The 21,213-nt window shown below is 38.7% G+C and overlaps 1 protein-coding gene across 1 annotated transcript in view; it reads left to right on the plus strand.

The window, feature by feature from the left end:
• Nucleotides 1-21,213, plus strand: part of TGFBR3 (transforming growth factor beta receptor 3) — a 225,887-nt gene that overhangs the window by 186,960 nt on the left and 17,714 nt on the right. Inside the window, exons 9-15 of the mRNA XM_074221691.1 lie at nucleotides 809-1,131; nucleotides 2,010-2,162; nucleotides 4,175-4,315; nucleotides 4,482-4,640; nucleotides 13,398-13,697; nucleotides 15,415-15,532; nucleotides 20,437-20,493. Of these exons, the coding sequence (XP_074077792.1) occupies nucleotides 809-1,131; nucleotides 2,010-2,162; nucleotides 4,175-4,315; nucleotides 4,482-4,640; nucleotides 13,398-13,697; nucleotides 15,415-15,532; nucleotides 20,437-20,493 (1,251 nt within the window). The remainder of the gene's footprint in view (nucleotides 1-808; nucleotides 1,132-2,009; nucleotides 2,163-4,174; nucleotides 4,316-4,481; nucleotides 4,641-13,397; nucleotides 13,698-15,414; nucleotides 15,533-20,436; nucleotides 20,494-21,213) is intronic.

Consider the following 21,213-nt stretch of genomic DNA (forward strand, 5'->3'; position numbering starts at 1 on the left):
ATTTCACTTAAGCCCATCTTTTTTATTGTTTTTTAAAATTTTATAATTTTCCACCCAATCTCGCTTCCTTCCCCCCACCAAAGGCAGTCTGATAGTCTTTGCATTGTTTCCATGCTTATACATTGATCAAAATTGAATGTGTTGAGAGAAAAATCATATCCTTAAGGAAAAAATAAAATATAAGAGACAGCAAAATTACATGATACCTTTTCTTAAAAAAAAATTAAAGGTAATAATAGTCTTTGTTTAAACTCCACAATTATTTCTTTGTATACAGATGGTATTCTCCATCACAGATACCCTAAAATTGTCCCTAATTATTGCACTGGTGGAATGAGCGAGTCCATCAAGGTTGATCATCACCCCCATGTTGCTGTTAGGGTGTACAGTGTTCTTCTGGTTCTGCTCACCTCGCTCAGCATCAGTTCATGCAAATCCCTCCAAGCTTTCCTGAATTCCCATCCCTCCTGGTTTCTAATAGAACAATAGTGTTCCATGACATACATATACCACAGTTTGTTAAACCATTCCCCAATTGATGGACATTCACTCAATTTCCAATTCTTTGCCACCACAAACAGGGCTGCTATGAATATTTTTGTACAAAAGATGTGTTTATCCTTTTTCATCATCTCTTCAGGGTATAGACCCAATAGTGGTATTGTTGGACCAAAGAGTGTGCACATTTTTGTTGCCCTTTGAGCATGATTCTAAATTGCTCTCCTTGATGCAACTAAACTTGCAGTCAGATCACACCAGACTATTGATATTGACATTGTTGTTCTGTGTTCCCTTTTTGCTTTTCTAGAAGAGATGAGTGATGAGGAAGAGCATTCAACGCCACCGGAGCTTCGGATACTCCTAGGAGGCAGCCCTCTGCCTTCCCCAGAGAACCCATCCATCCCAGGAGGAAGTTTTCCTTTCCCCTTCCCTCCCATCAACAGGAAAGGGAGACACGAGGAGAAGGGAGAGGATGGGTTCCCTTTGCCCAAAAAGCCTCTCTATCCCCCCTTCCAGCTATTTCCTAGCCCAAGGGAACCCCAGGAGGCTCAAGGACATGTGGACATTGCCTTCTCTGTCCACTGCAATGATGAAAAGATGATTGTGGCTGTGGACAAGAATTCTCTTCAGGTTGGTGCTGTTTCATACAGGAGAGAAGAAACCAAGAATGATAATAATAATAATAATAATAATAATAATAATAATAATAATAATAATAATATTACCTAACATTTCTATGGGGTATTGTTAGATCACTTACTACATGACCCTTGGCAAGTCCTTTGACCTCTTCCAGTGTTATCTGAGAAACACGGTCACTATGAGGTTAAATGAAATAATATAGCAAACAGTAAAGCAAATTCTAGCTATTATTATTTATATATAATAATGTATAAATTATTTATATTATATATTTATTATAATATTTTTATTGTTAATATGTACTTTAAAGATGACAAAGCTTCTTGTTTGTATCACCTCATTTAAGCCTGATAGTAGATTAGGTACTCATAGCATTATTATATCTATTTGACATTTGACAACACTGAGGCTCAGCGATTCCAATCCAGCTAGTAATTATCAGAGGTAGAATTAGAACACAGACCCTAGCTTTCTTCTCATCACCAATTCTAATAAATATGTTTGTTTGCTGTTCACTTTTTCTCTACTGAGATCTATCATTTTCTTAGTGAATTAGTCTCCTTTCCTTGGTTTCCTTCCTTGTCCACTAACAATTTCTCCCAGTGAAAGGGGTTCTAGATCTTTGCATGTCACTGTTTCATGATTGAACTCTACAGGCCAGCAATGCAACCCTTGAGATTTTGATCAAGGGTGAGATCAGGAGAGAGGGTGGCTGAGAGGAGGGGTCTCTGTTAGACAGGATAAGGGGGGTTGAGTGGCAAGCTTCCAGCATCCCCTCCATAGAAAGAAGACTTAGTGAAACTATTTCTGTGTCGTCACATTATTTATTTGCTACCCAACATTTCTTTTGGTGATGTTTATCCCAGGCTAATGGCTACATGGGGACAGAACTTTCCCTGTCTGATCCAACCTGCAAGGCCAAAACAAATGGAAGCCATTTCATTTTGGAATCATCCCTGAGAGGCTGTGGAACTCAGCAACAATTGTTGGCCCCGGATAGTATGGTTTATTATAACTCGGTAAGTTATACATATATATATATATTTAATATAAATATTTTACAATATATTATATATTTTATGTGATGTTTATTATATATTTCTAGTAAATTTATAAATTTAATATAAAAATATAAATAAAAATATAAATGATAAGTTATATAAACATACTTATGTGTGTATATACATATTTTTATAACAGTAAGATCATTTCTTTCTTTCTTTTTTTTTTGAGGTTTTTGCAAGGCAATAGGGTTAAGTGACTTGCCCAAGGCCACACAGCTAGGTAATTATTAAGTGTCTGAGGCCGGATTTGAACTCAGGTACTCCTGACTCCAAGGCCGGTGCTCTATCCACTGTGCCACCTAGCTACCCCAAGACCATTTCTTTCAAAGCCCTGCTTAGATTCTCATTAAATTTCATGGGTAACTTTCCTAAGTCTTTGTTTTCTCAGCCACAAGTGATGTGTGCAGGGTCACCCAGGAAGTGGGTGTCATATAGATGACTTGAACCCAGGTCTTGCTGACCCGGGAGCTAGTATGTATGTTCTGCTAACAGGACTAAAGCTGTCATGGAAATAAGTAACCCAGCCTGAATGCTCTAGCCCAGAGAGACCAGACCAGAACTTGAAAGGAAATTTAATAAACTTTGTTTCTCCTTTCTCTTTCTTGATTATTTTTTGGGAGGGGACCTTTTAGTTGTAACTATGTCTGGGGGATGCTCAGTCTATATTTTTTTACAAGAATGGTATTATATATTCTATCACACAATATAACATTACATTGTATTACAATTTTATATTACATTCTGTTATATTGTGTTATGTTATGTTTGTTATGTTATGTTATGTTATGTTATGTTATGTTATGTTATGTTATGTTATGTTATGTTATGTTACAATAAAGAGATTTTAGTAGATGTGAGAAAATCTAAAGTAAAATGTTCAGGCTGAATGTAAATTTTTCTAATCCTTAAAAATTTTGCAATTTTGTCCCATAGTATTATTGAGTCTATCTAAATCAGATTGTCCACATTAGTCATTGAACTTCAGGACTAAAAGGACCTGTGCAATCTTGCTTCTTTCCATACTATTTTACTGCAAACTTCTCTCTAAGGTCCCAGTGATTTATCTTAATTTCCAAACCCAGTGGCCAAATCTTTCCTCAGTCTTCAGCATCCTCACCCTTTCCTGTATTATCTGACCCTGCTTTTTTTTAAAAAAAGTTTCTGCAAGGCAATGGGGTTAAGTGACTTGCCCAAGGCCACACAGTTAGGTAATTATTAAGTGTCTGAGGCCGGATTTGAACTCAGGTACTCCTGACTCCAAGGCCGGTGCTCTATCCACTGTGCCACCTAGCTGCCCCACCTGACCCTGCTTTTTAATATTTTCTTTTCCCTTAGCTCCTGGGATGCTCTTTCTCTTGGTTCTCCCTCTGCCTATCTGAATGCTCTTCTTAGAATCCAGTACTCCATCTTCTTCCTCATCTTGACTTGGATAGGTCTTTCCCAGGCACCTGTCCTCAGGTGTCTTTTCTCATCTCTTTTCACACTCCGCATCACATGCCGCCCCACCCCCACCCCAGATTGATCAAGACCCCCAGTTTCATCCTAGGCTGCTCTTCCTTGAACTCTTTAACTTATACCTTTGAATTTTTATTTTAAAAAATCATTAAAGAAACTTAATAGTCTTGGAACTATGTTATACATGAATAACTGATGTCGGATTACTCATTGTCAATAGGAGAGGGAAAGGAAGGAGGGAGAAATGTGCAACACTCAAATTCTTCCTCCAAAAAAATGAATGCATATGGTTGGAATTATAAATAAATAAATTTTAATTTTAAAAAAGGAAAGTTAATAAGCTGTACCAAGAGTCAACCCTTCCTTAAAATGTCTCCTCTTAAAGACTTTGTAATTTAGAGAAGTTTGTCCCAAGTATTAGCTTATATGGGGAGATCATGATGTAGAAATGATGGTCATTGGAGCTTTCTGCCATGATTTTTAATCATGCCTCATGATTTCTCTTGTTATAGATTATAATGCAGGTATCAACCCCTGGGGACAGCAGTGGCTGGACCACTGATTATGAAGATCTAGAATCAGGCAATAATGGCTTTCCAGGAGATACAGATGAAGGAGATAGTTTCTTCATAGGCAGATCTGAAATCGTTGTGGTAGGTATCTGACTTTGGAGGATGGTTGGTGGGGAAGAATATTTCTGTGACCTAGGAGCGGGGTTGCAAAAAAATTATGTTTGACATTCATTGTCTGATTTTGTAAAATTTCACCCTTTGACAAGACCGTGATCGATCTCTTTACCTGTTTGTTTTTTTTTTCCAGTTTAATTGCAGCCGGAGACAGACAGGTATTCCAGATATACCCCATCAACCCCAGGCCCAGAACATCACCTTCAACATGGAGCTGTACGATACAGACCTCTTCCTGGTGCCCGTCTCGGGCATCTTAGCAGTGGCAGAAAATGGGCACATTTATGTTGAGGTAAGAAGGTAAAGATTGACACTGCCATTTGGGTATTGCCCATTGAGTGTTGACTGGGACACCTGGGGGCAGCAGCCTGCTTTTCAAGGAGGACAAGGGGATCCTTCTCATGTCCTTCTTGCACTCAGCCACAATTCCAAGGGAGGGCCAGGCTCAATGAAATGTTTACTGGTTCTAGACCAAAGTGGTGCCATTTTGGAAAATGGCTTGAGCTAAGTGGGCAGGTTGTTTTATGGAAGTGTGGCTGGCCTTCCCCAAGAACCTGTATTCCTGTCCTATAGTCTGCATTTGTAGAGTGTTAGTTTGGATATAGAAGATTGAGAAAATGTCATTATATAAAATCTTCATTTGAAAAAGAAAATAGCTTGTCCAAGTGGCAAGAACCAATGTACTCCAATGGTATTCTTGTTCAGTCAGTTGGTCAGTAAACATTTATTAAACACTGCTGCATTCTTGACACTGTGATAAGCATTGGGGGATACAAAGAAATACAAAAAAATCAGTCTCCTGTCCTCAGGGAGCTTACAATCTAATGGAGGAAACAACAGGCAAGCAATGACCTACAGCAAGTTAGAGGCAGGATGAATTGGAGATAATCTTCAGAGAGAAGGAACTAGAATGAAAGAGGTTCAATGAAAGCCTTCCTGGAGAAGGTGGGATCTTAGCTGGGACTTGAAGGAAGCTGGGAGGTGGAGATGAGCAGGGAGGGCATTCCAGGTGATGTTCCATGAGCATTTTGATCATTGAATGAAGGATGGATTGGAATGGGAAGAGACCTGAAGTAGGAAGCCTTATCTCCATATTACTAAAATAGTTTAGACATGAGATGATAAGGACTTGTGTCAATATAGTAGGAGTACCAGAGAAGGGGGGAACATGCAAGAGAGATAAAGTTCATAAGCTAGGTGTCAATGCAAATCTCTAGGTCAGCAGAGAAGTCTAGCTTGAATAGGGATGATAATTGAATCTATGGGAGCTGATGAGATTCTTGAGTGATAATAGAAGAATAGTGTAGAAGGAGATGGCTCAAGAAGACCTCCCAGGATAGGGGAGGTGGATCCCCCCAAAAAAATTTATTGGAGAGCCTGGAGAAGAGTTATGCAGTTGAAGTAGATGGAGTGGTTGTGAATATTTATAAAGCACTTACTATTTCCGAGACAGTCTGCTAAGTCTTGGGGAGACAAAAAGACACAAAAAGATAGTTCCTTCCCTCAAGAAGCTCATAGCCTAAAGGTGGGCTTCCCCAAATTCAAGATCTTCAAATAAGGGTTTGTGACCACTTGTTGGGCATGTTAGAGTGGGGATTCTGTCAGACTAGAGGCTTTAGGGATAAAGCAGGGAGATTCGAGTTCCAATCCCAATTCTACTACTTATTGGCTGTGTGATCGTGAGCAGATTGCTTAATCTCTCTGTGCCTCTGCTCCCTCATCTGTAAAATGGGTCTAAAATGAACTTTTAACTCCATGGGCAGTTATAAGATTCAGCTGTGATAATGTATAAACAGTGTTTTGCCAACTTGAATTGCTGCATAAATGTGAGCTCTTATTTTTATCATTGGGTGATTTGCCAGACAATGATACTTCCTATAGAGCCAACCAAATTGCTAAGGAATATATCATTTCTTGAAATGTGCCCCAATCCAACAAATTAAGGCTTCCTTAATCCCCCCTCCCATGAACGGATATTTATTTTTTTTTTACTTTTATCAGGTCAATGGCCATTAGAAATTAATTTTTAAAATTTTAATTTAATTGTTTTCAGTGATCAAATAGCTATTTAGTCAGTCAACAAGCCTTTATTAAATACCCTAGAAAGTATGCTAAGAGCTGAAAATACCATCCCTGATCTCAAAGATTTCACAGTATAATGAGGGAGACAGTGGTGTATAAACATAAAGAATACATAGGAGGGGTAGCTAGGTGGCACAATGGATAAGAGCACCAGCCCTGGAGTCAAGAGGACCTGAGTTCAAATGTGGCCTCAGACACTTGATAATTGCCTAACTGTGTGACCTTGGGCAAGTCACTTAACCCCATTGCCTTAAATAAATAAAACTCAAAAAAAAAGAATAGATTGGAGCTCATTTTGAAGGGAAGAGAGTGAAATTAAGTGAGGACTGGAAAAGATTTCTTATAGAAGGTGTAACTTTAGCTGAGACTCTAGGGTGGAAAAAAAAGGGGGGGGGGAAATTAGGTGAGGGGAGACCCAAATCCTTGTATCATGTCCAGAAAAGCCATGTCCTTGTGAAGCTTGATTTCCCAAACAGTGTTTAGCTCAGTTGACCCAGATCATACATGACTTCGATTCTCCAGAATTCTCCTCCACCACAGAATGCCCAAAGACAATACCCGAATTGCTTTACTGAAATTGAGGCAAATCTTTTTCTTTCTTGTGCAAGACCCCAAGTTTCTGTTTGCCCCCCTGGGAAAGCTTTTTCAGAGCTGAGAGAACTGCGGTTTGGAAAATCCTAGGCTTGGGTCTCTGGAATGATCCGGCACAATATATTATCCGCATCCCTAATTAGAGAATCCATCAGCTGACAGTTCACAGCTCCCAGTGTTGTATGACTGGCCAGCTGGGGTCTCATGGCTCATCCTAAACAGGTTGAAACGGGATGCTTCTATAAATCTTCGATGTCTTCTGCGCACATATTTCTGGTTTAGGAACACAAACAACTTTCCCATTTGGATCGGGACTTCCACTTTGCTCAGACTTTGGGATGGGGCCTATTGGCTTTCAGCTCTGTCTGCTTCTGTGGTTCAGACGTTGTGACTTTTGGATTACCTGTCCCAATAGGAGCCTCCATTCTTTAGGTGAACCTCTTGATTCTGCCCAATGGAAAATGTGCTGGCTTCTTCTGATGGTCCCCAATACTGCCTTGCCCCTCCAGATCTCCATGCATCTCTTGTCCTGGCAGTCATCCCCATATGTGCAGTGGTTAATGACTACCAGATGTTTCACCATTCCCCAGGTGTCATCTTTACTGAATTTGGTCCTCCAAGAGTTTTTGCTTTGTTTCTTCCTGAATCATTGGTATAGTCTTCCTTGTGTGTCCTATTCAGAGACATTCCCCCATTCATCCCGACCTCTATCTTTTAATACATCTCATGTTTCTCTCTCTTGATCTTCTATAGTTAGCCTTCTTTTGGTTTTTAATGGAAAGTTGACCCACTTTTGTTTGATAGATTTTTTCCCCTTTTTTACCCTCTTAAATCATCTCTGATTTTAAAATTTAAAAATATCCTTGGACTTTATAGATCTGACACTCTTGATGTCTTTAATATTAAAAATGAAATGGTCATTATTTTGTTGAGATCAAGATTTGAAAAAGTAGTTTTACAGATTATTTTATCTTTTAAGGGACCAACATATGAGAAAGGCTAAGTTTTTATTTTCTATTTTAGAGCCAGTCATTTCAAGATATACCCCCTCCCGGTGGCTAGATGGCGCAGTGGATAAAGCACCGACCCTGAAGTCAGGGGTGCCTGGGTTCAGATCCGGTCTCAGACACTTAGTGATTGCCTAGCTGTGTGGCCTTGGGCAGGCCACTTAACCCCATTTGCCTTGCAACCCCCCCCAAAAAAAAGATATACCCCTCCCTACTAACCTTGTAACATTGCTTCTCAAACTCCCCCTCCCACAAAAGAGCAGAATGAACTAACTAGTGACTTCTTTGCGTAAGGTATTTTACCTTTCACACACATAATTCCCTACCTGCCCAAGGAAAGGTGAATGTTCTCAGTAACAAGGATCTCTCTTAAAAAAGTGAACAAAAATAAACCAAGTCACCTCTTTGTCAACTGGATTATTTGACCTAGATCTGTGAAGTATTAAAAAATATATTTTGGTAGCAATATTTTTTAAAATAATTTCTTTTGTGATTCTTTTTTCTGTTTAGAAAGATTTTATTTATTTTGAGTTTTACAATTTTTCCCCCATTCTTGCTTCCCTCCCCCCACCCCCCCACAGAAGGCATTCTGTTAGTGTTTACGTTGGTTCCATGTTATACATTGATCTCAGTTGAATGTGATGAGAGAGAAATCATATCCTTAAGGAAGAATAATAAAGTATAAGAGATAGCAAAATTACATAGTAAGATAACTTTTTTCCCCTAAATTGAAATAGTCTTTGGGCTTTGGGCTTTGTTCAAACTCCACAGTTCTTTCTCTGGATACAGATGGTATTCTCCATTGCAGACAGCCCCAAATTGTCCCTGATAGTTGCACTGGTGGAATGAGCGAGTCCATCAAGGTTGATCATCACCCCCATGTTGCTGTTAGGGTGCACAGTGTCTTTCTGGTTCTGCTCATCTCACTCAGCATCAGTTCATGCAAATCCTTCCAGGCTTCCCTGAATTCCCATCCCTCCTGGTTTCTAATAGAACAATAGTGTTCCATGACATACATATACCACAGTTTGCTAAGCCGTTCCCCAGTTGAAGGACATTCACTTAATTTCCAATTCTTTGCCACCACAAACAAGGCTGCTATGAATATTTTTGTACAAGTGATGTTTTTACCCTTTTTCATCATCTCTTCAGGGTATAGACTCAGTAGTGGTATTGCTGGATCAAAGGGTATACACATTTTTGTTGCCCTTTGGGCATAGTTCCAAATTGCTCACCAGAAAGGTTGGGTGAATTCCTTTTGCAATTCTTGATATTTTATTTTTATTAAATAAATTATTCAGAGAAAATGACCCTAAGTTTTGCCAGACTACTGAAATAAATGACAACAGAAGGGGAAAGAGGAATAAGGGAAAGAAATAAGCGTGTATTAAGTGCTTATACTATGCTAAGTGCTTCAGAATTATTATCTTATTTTTCTTTACAACAACCCTGTGTGTTTTTAATATTAATATATATATATCTGTTTTAACATCTATAACTTATATTATTCTTTATAACTAATATTTTTATAGTTGAGGAAACTGAGGCAGACAAGTAAAATTACTTGCCCAGGATCACAGAGCTAGGAGGTTGTCTGAGGCAGAATTTGAACCCAGGTCTTCTAGAGTACAGGTTCTATCCATGATGCCACTTAGCTGACAACTCTTAAAAACCTGTTATTATATAGTAGAGATGTCCCCATTTAAACAGAATAGTCTTGTGCTTCTTCAAGTTAACTGTCCTCCTAAGAGGCAATTTTTTTTTTGAAAAATTATATACAAATCATTTAGGGAACATACCTTGAACTTTGGTATCTCCTTCCCACACTCCCCTCTTAAGGCCTAGCATTTGTATTATGGCCATAATTGAAATATATTTTAAACTTTCATTTAGACCTATCTTAGGTTAAACAAGATCTTAAACACTGATTTGATTTGAAAAAAATCTGAATTCCATAGAATTATGGAGTTGCAGAACAATGAGTAGAAGCTGTCTGTAGATAGGTTTCATTTTGTCTTTGCCCTTAGCATGTAAATGTTGTTTATTACATATTTGGTTAATAAATAAATGAATGAATAGAAGGACATTCTTCTTAGCTATTAGGACAGTGAGATGCTTCATGAATTCCCTATCATTAGAGGTCTTCAGGAAGAAGTTAGATGACCAATTTGTTGGAAATAAAATAATAATACCTTACTTCATTATAGCACTTTCACTTTTTTATTTTGTTTTGTTTTTTGCAAGACAGTGGGGTTAAATGATTTGCCCATAGTCATACAGTTAGATAATTATTAAGTGCCTGAGGTCATAATTGAACTCAGGTCCTCCTGACTCTAGGACTGGTGCTCTAAGTACTTACACTTTTGCAAAGGTAATCTACTTTATCATATTTGAAAATATGATCTTCTTGAGAAAGGGGACCATCTTGCCATAATTTTTTGGTTTTGTTTTCCAGAATAGGAAAATTTACTGAATTTAGAATGCTTTTCATATTTTTCTTTTGGTTTTCCTTTTATAGAATGCAAAAATCTTCTGAGTTTAGGACAACTGATTTTTTTTCCTCCCGGAAAAGAATACATTTAATCTAGCAGCTAGGAATGACCTGACACCTCTCTCTTAGAAAGATTAATTCATGATATTGTTCTCCATCTTGCAAAGTTAAACCCTGAGATTGAGAAAAATAACAAAGATTTTTAAGCTTAGAAAAAGTCATTTTCTAGAAAGGTATCTTAGTAGGAAAAAATGTTCAGTTTGTAAGACCCATCCTCCAACAAACAAAACAAAAACAGACCTTGTCAGTCTTTGGCAAATTGAGATAACCCATTCTGTCAGAATCATTTGGAGTCCTGAAGTTAATTGTACAGGGGTGTTTCATATCAGAGACAGTCTGGAATAGGACAGACTGTCCTAGAGAGGAGAGTTGAGTCACATCTTCTTGTCTCTTGCCAAAGTTCTGAGGCCCCAAAGGAGAACATTGGGCAATACACAAAAATTTATTTTATCCCTAAAGTACCCAGTTTTACATTAATCCTTAATTTGGTTGAGAGTACCATTAGAAAGGGTATACTTGCATGCTCCCCAAGGAGACTCTGCCACCTAGACTAGGAAGCAGGGGTTCTTAAATAAATGAAGAAGAGGTTCAGAACAGAGTTGGAGGGAAATCAGGTTTGAATTTTGTTTAGCTTTGGCCCAGCACAACCCATGTTTGAAAAGAAGGGAATCTCCATTGTATCTGGACTTAGCCCATTCCATTTTTAAAAGAGGGAAGTGTAAGTGAGTTGGAAATATTTTTAGATAAGATTTTCCCTTAAAATCTCCCCCAGAGGCTTCAAGAATGAAGGAAAGCTTGACAAAGTTTGTGTTGGACCTGAAAACAATTTGAGATATTTGGCCAAACCATGGACTGTACCAAGTTGAGTCACCCATTATATTGCATCCATTGAAAAGAGAGGTTGATCCTTCCCCATTGAGAAAGATACTAATAACATTGACTGCCCACAATGCCAAAACCCGACTTACCTTTTCTGTGCTAAAAAAAAAAATCTGAACTTTGTACTTTTCTCTTTGGAGAACCTTTTTAAAAGGACCAATCAATCTCTTCACAGAATCAAGATTATCATATAGTCTGGGAGCTAAATTTTCATTTAGAAAAATTAATTTTTTAATGGCTAATATGTTTTTGTTCATATTTCCAATGGAGTAGTAAAGGTGTTGAAGAGTCTAATTGTAAAAAACCTTGGATTTATCATCAGTCTCACTGCTAATATTTGTGGTGCCTATTATTGTTCTCATCTTTTTTGATAGGATTCAGGTAGAAATGAATTGAGTATAAATAATGTTGTTATTAAGCTTTTATAGTTAATATTCTGCAGATTATTGCATAGTTGGAAAAATTGACTACTTTTTATAATTCATTAAGAGTATTGGGGGCAGCTAGGTGGCACTGTAGTGGATAGAGCACCCACCCTGGAGTCAGAAGAACCTGAGTTCAAGTCTATCCTGAGCTACTTAACTAGCTATGTGACTCTGGACAAGTCACTTAACTTCAATTGCCTTTTTATTCACTCAACTACCTTAAAAAAAAGTGTTGAAATGCAAGCTCCTTTTCTGAGGTTCAAAGTGTCTTCAGGGAAATTCCCATGACACCTAATGAACCTTGTATGTTCAGTCCACCAATCAGTTAATATTTATTAAGTTCCTACTCTCTGCCAACCACTGTAATAAATGCCAATCACAGGGATACAAAAAGAGGCAAAAGACAATCCTTGTCCTCTTGTTCTCCTACGGTTTTAATTTTTTTTCTGCTTCTGCTCCTCTATATTTTGACAGCTTTCTATTCTGTGTGATTTAGAGATTAATATGAGTATTTAGTCTGGTGACATTGTTGGAAATATGGTTCTTGTATTTTTATGAATCATGGCTATACCTGGTACTTATGGACAATAGTTCTACCCCTGGATATTCAGATCCCAATGTGATTTATTATTTGCTGGATTCTCAAGATTTTGTTCTTATTTGGGGTTCATTAATGATTGGTTTATAAAGGGGAGCAAGCTTCTGGTGTATTGAAACTGGTGTAGACAAAGTGTGGCTAACTTTAATTCCAATATTATTTGGATTGTTCTTAATAATGTCAATAATAATTATAATAACAAAAATGGTGACAGGAACATGGAAAGGAATTGGGCCAGTGATTTCATTGGCACAGGAAACTCTCAGATAAGGAGACTCCCCTAGTTCGTGCAACTTTTAGTCTGAAGAAAGTTGCTGAGAGCACTGAGAAAGGTTCAGTGACTTTCCCAGGGTCACATAGTCAGTTTATGTCCCTGGCAGACTTGAACCCAGGTCTTCTTGTCCTTGAGGCAAGTTTCCCCTCCACCTACTATGCTGCCTCTGTTATTAATAATTACAACTAACAATTATGCAGCATTTAAAGGTTTGCAAAGTACTTTACACATCTCCTTTGATGGTCACAATATCCCTCTGAACTAAGTAAGTGCTCCTATTATCCTCATTTTTTAGGCAAGGAAACTGAGTTGCAAAGGCAAATAGCGATTGTGTGATGTTTACGTTCATTTTAATTTGGTGGAGAGCTCATCTGGGGAGGAGGCACTTCAGACAATGAGTTTGAGTCTCATAGTGGAACTGAGTTTAAACAGTTAAGTTTAACTTGTGTTGGTTCTCCCAAGCTAACAAATGCACAAAATTTCTGATTCGAACTCTGGTTCAAATAAAAAACACCTCCCAAACTTTGAAATGCTACATCGCTAGGCTGCCATGTTTGTGTGAAGCATGGCTGAAAGGCTGTGCCAACCCCTGATGCTTTTGGCTCATTCTTCGTTTATCTTCTTTGTGTTGTTGTTATGTAGGTCTCTGTTACCAAGGCCGACCAAGATGTGGGATTTGCCATCCAAACGTGCTTTATCTCTCCAAACTCCAATTCTGACAGGATGTCTGATTACACTATCATAGAGAACATTTGTCCTAAAGATGAATCTGTGAAATTCTATTCACCTCAAAAGGCACATTTCTCGCGACTCCACACACAGACGGACAAAAAGAGATTTAGCTTCATGCTCAAACCCATTTTTAACAATTCACTGCTCTTCCTACAATGTGAACTCACCTTGTGCACAAAGAAGGAAGAAGACACCCACAGATTGCCCAAGGTCAGTAGTTCATTAGCTCCCTTGAACTTTTATGTTTCTATTTTTTTTTAAATAAAGACAATGACCTTCAGCACAATCACATGCTATGGCAGATTTCAGTGTTCAGTTTTAGGACAGCCAAAAATAGAGTAATAAAGTAAATATAATTTCGGTGACCTGTGAGTTTTATGGAATATTATGGAATAAATCTTGACAATATGATTTTTCCACTCGTGTTATTAAAGAGTACATTACATGTGATAAATTAGGATTATTTTCCATGGAGGGAGTGGTCTGGCTTTATCTCTGCTACTCAGATTGTGTGGAGAGCCAGGACTACAAATAGACTAAAGAACAAGTCCAGTATGAGCATTAATTTTTCCATGCCCTTCAAAGACTTGATTTGCAGTTGTTTTTGACCTTCTCTGTGTGGATTGTAAGGTTGGTTTTATTCAGGAATGTTTCCAAGGGAATTTGGTAGATATTGAAATTTCACATTGTGGCTCCCCATGATGGATTTTGGTCAGTGTGTTTGAATTATTGTTCAAATTTTGGTCAATGTATTGAACTATTGTAATGGTGGACCAGAAGTATTGACCATAAGACAGTACTGGTTGTGTGAAACTGTTGCCAAACCATAACATTGCCAAGATTAATTAGGATACTTGATCACATCAACCATGTGTGCCTATGACACAGTCTTTTAAAAAAATATTTATATAACCTTGTCATTTCCCAGTACCATCGCTCTCCTCATCATCTTTGTAACAAAGAAGTCAGGTTAACCAAAACATACTAACCTTGTCTGAAAGCACAGGCTTTGTTCTCTACTCCTAGTTCATCACTTCCCTATGGAGAAAAAGGAAGTCCATTTTATTATCAGTTCCCTGAAATCAAAATTGGCCATTGCCCTGATCCAGTCATCAAACTAGAGATGGAAGGAACCTCAGAGGTCATCTAATCCAAACTTTTTATTAAACAGCCAAAGAAATGGAAGGCAAGAAATGTTAATTGGCTTTTCTAAGGCCACACAGGTGTAGGGTCGTAAGACCAACAGCTTAGAACTAAAAGGGACCTTAGAGTTCATCAGATCCATTCTTACAGATGAAGAAATTGAGGCACAAAGGGGTTACCTGATTTTCCCAAAGCCACTCAGCAAATAAATATCTGAACTGGATTTTGAACCATTCCTTGTTAAAAAGAATAGAAAAAAGAAAGAGAATCTCCCTCAAATGAACTAATTCTGAGTCTGACAAAATAGATATTCAGTATTTTCCCAAAGCCACCTCCAACAAAAGGAAAGGAACTAAATTACTAATCTTTTTGACTCAGTAGATAGCCACAAGCTCATGTATACATTTCTGCATCCCATGTAAACAAAGCCTTCATGTCTCACCAGTCTGCTCCATAGAAAGCTCCAGCTCTCTGGTTTATCTCTAGAACCTTTCTCTCATCCCAGCAGTGACACTGAAACCTCCAGTCATTAGAGGACAACACAAGCTGTCCTGTGGAGTTTGCCTTTTGAAATGCAGCTGAGAATACATTTCCTCCGCCAGTAGATTTTACAGTTTGTTGGGAGTTTGGTCTGATAAATGCTTCCATCTCCTGTCTCTCTTCAGTAAACAACTTTGAGGCACTCTGATAATGAAGTAGCCACACAGCTGTGCTGGCAGAGGCAGGGGAGGTCTATGTCTTTGAGAATCCCTGCCTTTGACCCCTCTATCCTTGTTTTCCGCAGTGCATCCCTCCTGATGAAGCCTGTACCTCTTTGGATGCAAACATGATCTGGGCCATGATGCAGAATAAAAAAACGTTCACCAAACCCCTGGTGGTCATCTATGGAGATGAAGACACAGGTAGGCCACGATGCAGAGAGCACCCAACCTTGTACTGTATATCAAAGGCAGCTTATCTTCAAGAAATAAATGAGGATCTTTTATTTTCCTTCCCTTCCTCTCTCCTTCCTTCCTTCTTTCCTTCCTTCTTTCCTTCCTTCCTTCCTTCCTTCCTTCCTTCTTTCCTTCCTTCTTCTTTCCTTACCTCTCTCCTTCCCTTCCTTTCTTCCTTTCTTCCTTTCATTATTTTTTTGTTGTAATAGAGTACCTAATAATAAATGGAAGACACCAGTCTTGAGGCTTTCAGCAGGCCTAGATTCCAGTCCTTCCTCTAACCCATACTCACATTGCCCACCATAGACCATTATGGGCCATACATCAGCTGCCACTGTTAGCTGTCTCTTTCAGTGTTCCCAAGGAGTCATAATCTGCATCTGTACAGATTTTCCTGACACTGATGACACCTTAGGTCTGCACCCTCTCAAAAAATAATTATAAATAATGTTGATAGAGTTCTTTAAGTTTCTCAAAATGCTTCACAAGTATCATGTTATTTGATTTCACAAAAACCTTGGGAGAGATAGGTGGTAGGTATGATTAGCTCCATTTTCCAGATGGGAGAGACTCAGTCAGATGGAAGCTAGGAAATTTGTCCAGGTTCACAGCTCATAAATACATGTGGGAGGATTTGAACTCAGGTCTTCCTGGCTTGAGTTCTGGTGCTTTATCTCCTGAGCCACCTAGCTGCCCATAAATAGAAAAATGTGTTTTTAAAAGTTTTATTGATTCTTTTTTTAGACACAAGTCATTTCCAGATGTCCACTTTTAAATTGCAACATTAAACTTCCCTGTTAATAAAAAGTTAAGTGAAACCAATTCACAGAATCAGAGATTTAGAGCTGGGGTGGGGGTGGGGGGGATGTTAGTGTTCATCTAATTCTTTCTTTTGACAGAGGAGGAAGCCAGGCCCCAGAGCAGGAAAGTGACTTGTTTACAGCCAGACAGGTAGTAAATGAATGGCAGAGCTTGGTTTGAAAACCAGGTCCTCTGGCTCCAATCTTAGACTCTTTTCACTGGACCACTCTTGCTCTGCTTTCCACAGCCAGGGTCCCTCCCATCTCTTTAAAGAGAACAGGGGCATCTAAAGACCAAAACTGGGCACTGGATGCTGATACAAAAATATTTATTTCCCTGTTGTTTAATGTGCCCTTACTGCATTTAAATTGAAGCATTTAACATAGAATTTTTTTTTCAGGAATAAATCTTTTAAATAAAGCATAGTTCTCATCTTTAGGCAAAATGTGCTCTCTCTCTCTCTCTCTCTCTCTCTGTCTGTCTGTCTCTGTCTCTGTCTCTCTCTCTCTCTCTCTGTCTCTCTCTCTCTCTTTCATTCTCCTTTCTCCCTTCTACTTTCTCTCCTTTCTCTACACACACACACACACACACACACACACACACACACACACACACAAACACACGCCCATGTGTCTGTTGGAAACAGCCCAGTTCAGTGAAACTAGAATGGAAATTTAGTTGGTCCTAATTTCATAATTAACTTCATGGAAAGCCTGAGATGTCCCCATCTGTTTCTGGGTTGTTTTAGCAGGTTAGCTCATCCTCTAGAACAATTAGGCATGGAACGTGGTGGCAGGAGCCCTAGCCTGGGGCAGAGGTCCTGTCTCCTGATCCATCAGGTAGTCGTGGGATCCTACAAAAGTCACTTCAGTCTTCACACCCTTTCCTTCTTATTTGGAAACAAAGCATTGCCTCAAGGGGTCAATCTTTCAGGCCCCTTCTCCACTCTGCCTCTCCATGTTTCTGTTTAATCAAATCTGTGGCTTATTGTCAGTGTCTGGCTTCCTCCTCCACCAATGAAGCCACCCACCCTGGGGTGGCTTGCCCAGGGTCGCCCACTATTGCCGTTGATTACATCTGAATCCAGATCCTCCTGATTCTAGGCACAATTCGCCAGATTACCTCAATGTTAATGAAATGAGCTTTAAGTGAATTTCAGCTAGTGATGCAACAGACCCAAAAAGTCAGTTATAAAATGTACAGATTTGACATTTCTCAGTTCCTTTATAAGGTAAAAGTTTTTATGAGCTAATTTCCAGCCACTTGAAGCAATGTTTGTAATCCTCATAAAGCTTTCCTCCATGAATGGCTTTTGCTGTAATTTCATTGTTAAAGGGGTGCTTGAGGAAAAAACTCACTCTACCAGCTTAAAATCTTGGAGAATTGCCTGGCCCCGAGGCTTTGAATGCTTGGGGTCACCAAGCCCATCCCTATGGGTCAGAGGTGGGTCTCGGAACTCCAGTTTCCTAACTTGAAGGTTCACCCTTTGTCTATCACTAGGCTTCCCTCTTAAATGAATTAGCCAATTTATAATTCAAGTTTCCAATTAGAGCAAGTAGAAATAAGAAGCAGTGTATAACCAAATGTCCCAGAAATGGGGCAACAGCTGGTGATCACACAAGGTTTAACAATGGCGTCTGCTTCCTCATAATCCATCTGTTCCCATTACCTATTTTGGAGTTTGTATTCCTGCTGGTCATGGGTCAGCAGCATGTTTTTTTTCCTAGTATTGACAACCAAGCATTAATAATGCAACCATGTTACTTCCAGTAATCCATTCTTGCTTTCAAGTTGGGTGATTTGATTTTCCTTTATAATCTCTCTTCCACAATGCCTTAAAATCATTGAGGTTTAGGACAATTATCCTGAAGTTGCAGTTGCTTGTTTTTTGTTCTATATGAACATGGTCAAATGGGAAGATTTTAATCTACAGTAAAAGCAATTTAATGAGGTTTCCTAATTAAGAGGCTCCTGGATGGGATGGAGGAAGACAGGAAGGAAGAGGTCAGCCTTTGGATTCTCACACCAGTTGACTGGATTAACTGGAGGTAAACTTTCTCAGATGGGTAGAACTGTATTTAAAAAGACTATTTCCCTAAAGGAATTTATATATTTTTCAACTTTTTTTTTTAAATCACTCTCCTGTTTCACATTTATATTTTTTTGGAGTTCATAAAATTATAGATCTATAGCTGGAAGACACCTCAGAGACCAGTTAATTCAATGCTTTTATTTTACAGATGGGTAAACTAAGGCCCCAAGAAGTTAAGGGCCTTGCCCTTGCTAGGTAGATAACATCAGACAGAGGATTTGATCCTTATCTTCTGACTCTCTAGAGACAGCACTCTTTCCATTGTATCACTTACTTCTTAGTGACAGAAAGCACAAAACTCTCCCAAATATGAGGGTGAAGAGGAAAAGGGGAAAAATATACACATCATAAGATTGTTTGAATGATAGGAGCAAGGTCATTCATTCACAAGATAAATTATTTCAAACTAAAAGAAATTTTAGAGGTCAGAGAGCTCAGTTCTTCCATTTTTCATATCTCCATTTTATTATTTTTTTTTGGTTCTGAATTTTCTCCCTTCCCCTTCCCCTCTCCTATCCATTCAAAAGACAAGAAAAACAGTGTGCCTTAGAAATATGTATAGTCATTCAAAACAAATCTCATTATATATACAAAAATAGAATGAAAGGGGAAAAAAGAGATGAAAATATGCTTCTTCCTGCACTCTTGAGTCCATTGGCTTACTCTCTTGAGGTGAATAGTATGTTTCATCACAGGGCTTTGTCCTCGAGTTGTTTGTTGAAAGACCTCACTCACAGAGACCCCCAGAGAAGTGATTGACTTAGGCTGTGGAGAGCTCAACTCAAATTGATTTAAAGGCTACTAGTTTGATTACAAAATCACTATTCCTACAAAGCTGAGTATAAGATTTGGAAACTGGAATCGTATCATGACAGACAGGGAGAGACCCACAGATGCCTCATCCAACCTCTGCCTAAATCATAATTACACAATTACAAAAATACACAAGATTTGGTAACTGGATTCATATCATGACAGACAGGGAGAGACCCGCAGATTGCCTCATCCAACTTCTGCCTATCTTTGCACACTTGGAAAGTGAGCATTGGGCCATTCCTGGTCAGGGGAGGGGCCAGCTTCTGGAAAGCAACGATTACCAAGTTTTTCCTGAGGCCAAATCTAAATCCACCTTTGTGCACACAGTACTGTTCTTTGAGGGTCAGTTTGAACCAGTTTCATCCTCTAATCAAAGTTTTACAAATGGAAATCATTAGTAAAAGCACTAAAGGACTTTGCTATGGAACAAGAATCCTCCAGTGGATACATTGGTAAAGGGTGCCAACACACCTTGATTGATGTGTTTGGAGAAAATATGAACTTTTGTGTATCTGGTTTTCTTTTTTTTCCCTTAATTTCTGGTTTTCTTTATATAGAGTAAACCTATACTGTCTTATTCATAGCTTAATCACCTAGGCAATGAGAGACTTCCTGATGGAATGTTTTGGAGTTTGGCAAATTATTTTGCCTGTCTCCTAGTTCTATGACTTTGTTTTGTGTGAGACATTCCTTGCACCTCTGTTTTCTCATATGTAAAATAAAGGGTTGGATTGGATGGCCTCTGGGAACTCTTTTAGCTCTGGATCTGTGATTCTATTAGTATCCTGAGACTGTGAACAGGTCATTTAACATCTCAACCCTCCAGGCAACTTTCTCAAACTCCTCAGTTAGAAATAGGTATTTTTTGATCAGCATCCACAAAGGAAATTCTCCCACTGGGAGTTCCCCTCACCAGCAAACACATAACTCCAGATCAAAACAATGACAACAAAACCTCCAGACTATGGTGAATTTCAGCTCTGATGAGACCATTACATGAGATTTCACAAAGAGTGAATATTAGAGAATTCTGATGGTGCAAGCTGAAATGGCTGTTTTTTGCAAAAATCTTGTATTATCGGCCTCTTGCTGAAATGTTGTTGATAGCTTTGGATTTTGATAAGGGGACACCCTGTGATTAATGCTTCTTTTTCTTACACAGATCCAACCAGATCTTACATAGATCCAACCAGAGCCAATCCAGTCGGGAAATCATCACGTAAGTTTTCATAAATCCTGTTTTTGAAATGAAACCCCTTGGGCTTTTCTTAGAGGATGCTGGGTAATATAGGTTTGCCAGAGGTTGAGGCTTTGATAAGGGATTTCTGCTATCATTCCTTTCCTCCCTTTTCCTCCTTCTCTTGCTTCTCCATTTTTTCTCTTTCTCCTTTGCCTTTCTGCTTCCCTTCCATGTTTCCCCCTTGGCTTCAGTCATTCTTTCTACCTACCCACACCACTGTTGATACACGACAAATGGGAAGGAAACAGATGCTTTCACTTGGGGGAGAGGTTCATTCATTCTTCCAAAGTACTAAGGACTTTTTTTGGTCTAAACTCTCTTCTTAGACCTTTCAATGGTACCCTTGTGGTCTGAAAGAGTTCATGATAATATTTTTGCTGTGACTATCAAAAAAGAGTTGTTTTCAGTTGAAATAAATTTGGGACCCTCCTATTGTAGTTGAAAATAAGAACTAACATTTATTTTCATGCTTTGAGATTTGTACTTTTCAAATATTATCCAGTTTGATCCTCACAACAATCTTGGGAGATAGGGACTATTATCACTCTCATTTTGTAGATAAGGAAACTGAGACAGAGGTGAAGTGACTTGCCCAGGGTATCTGAGACCTTATTTAAACACATCTTCCTTACTTTAGGTCCAGTATTGAACTGCCTGGCTACCTAGGAAAGTCAAGATTGTGAGGGCTTCTCTGTAGAC

The sequence above is a fragment of the Macrotis lagotis genome, chromosome 2, assembly GCF_037893015.1.
Source record: "Macrotis lagotis isolate mMagLag1 chromosome 2, bilby.v1.9.chrom.fasta, whole genome shotgun sequence".
Lineage (NCBI taxonomy): Eukaryota > Metazoa > Chordata > Mammalia > Peramelemorphia > Peramelidae > Macrotis > Macrotis lagotis.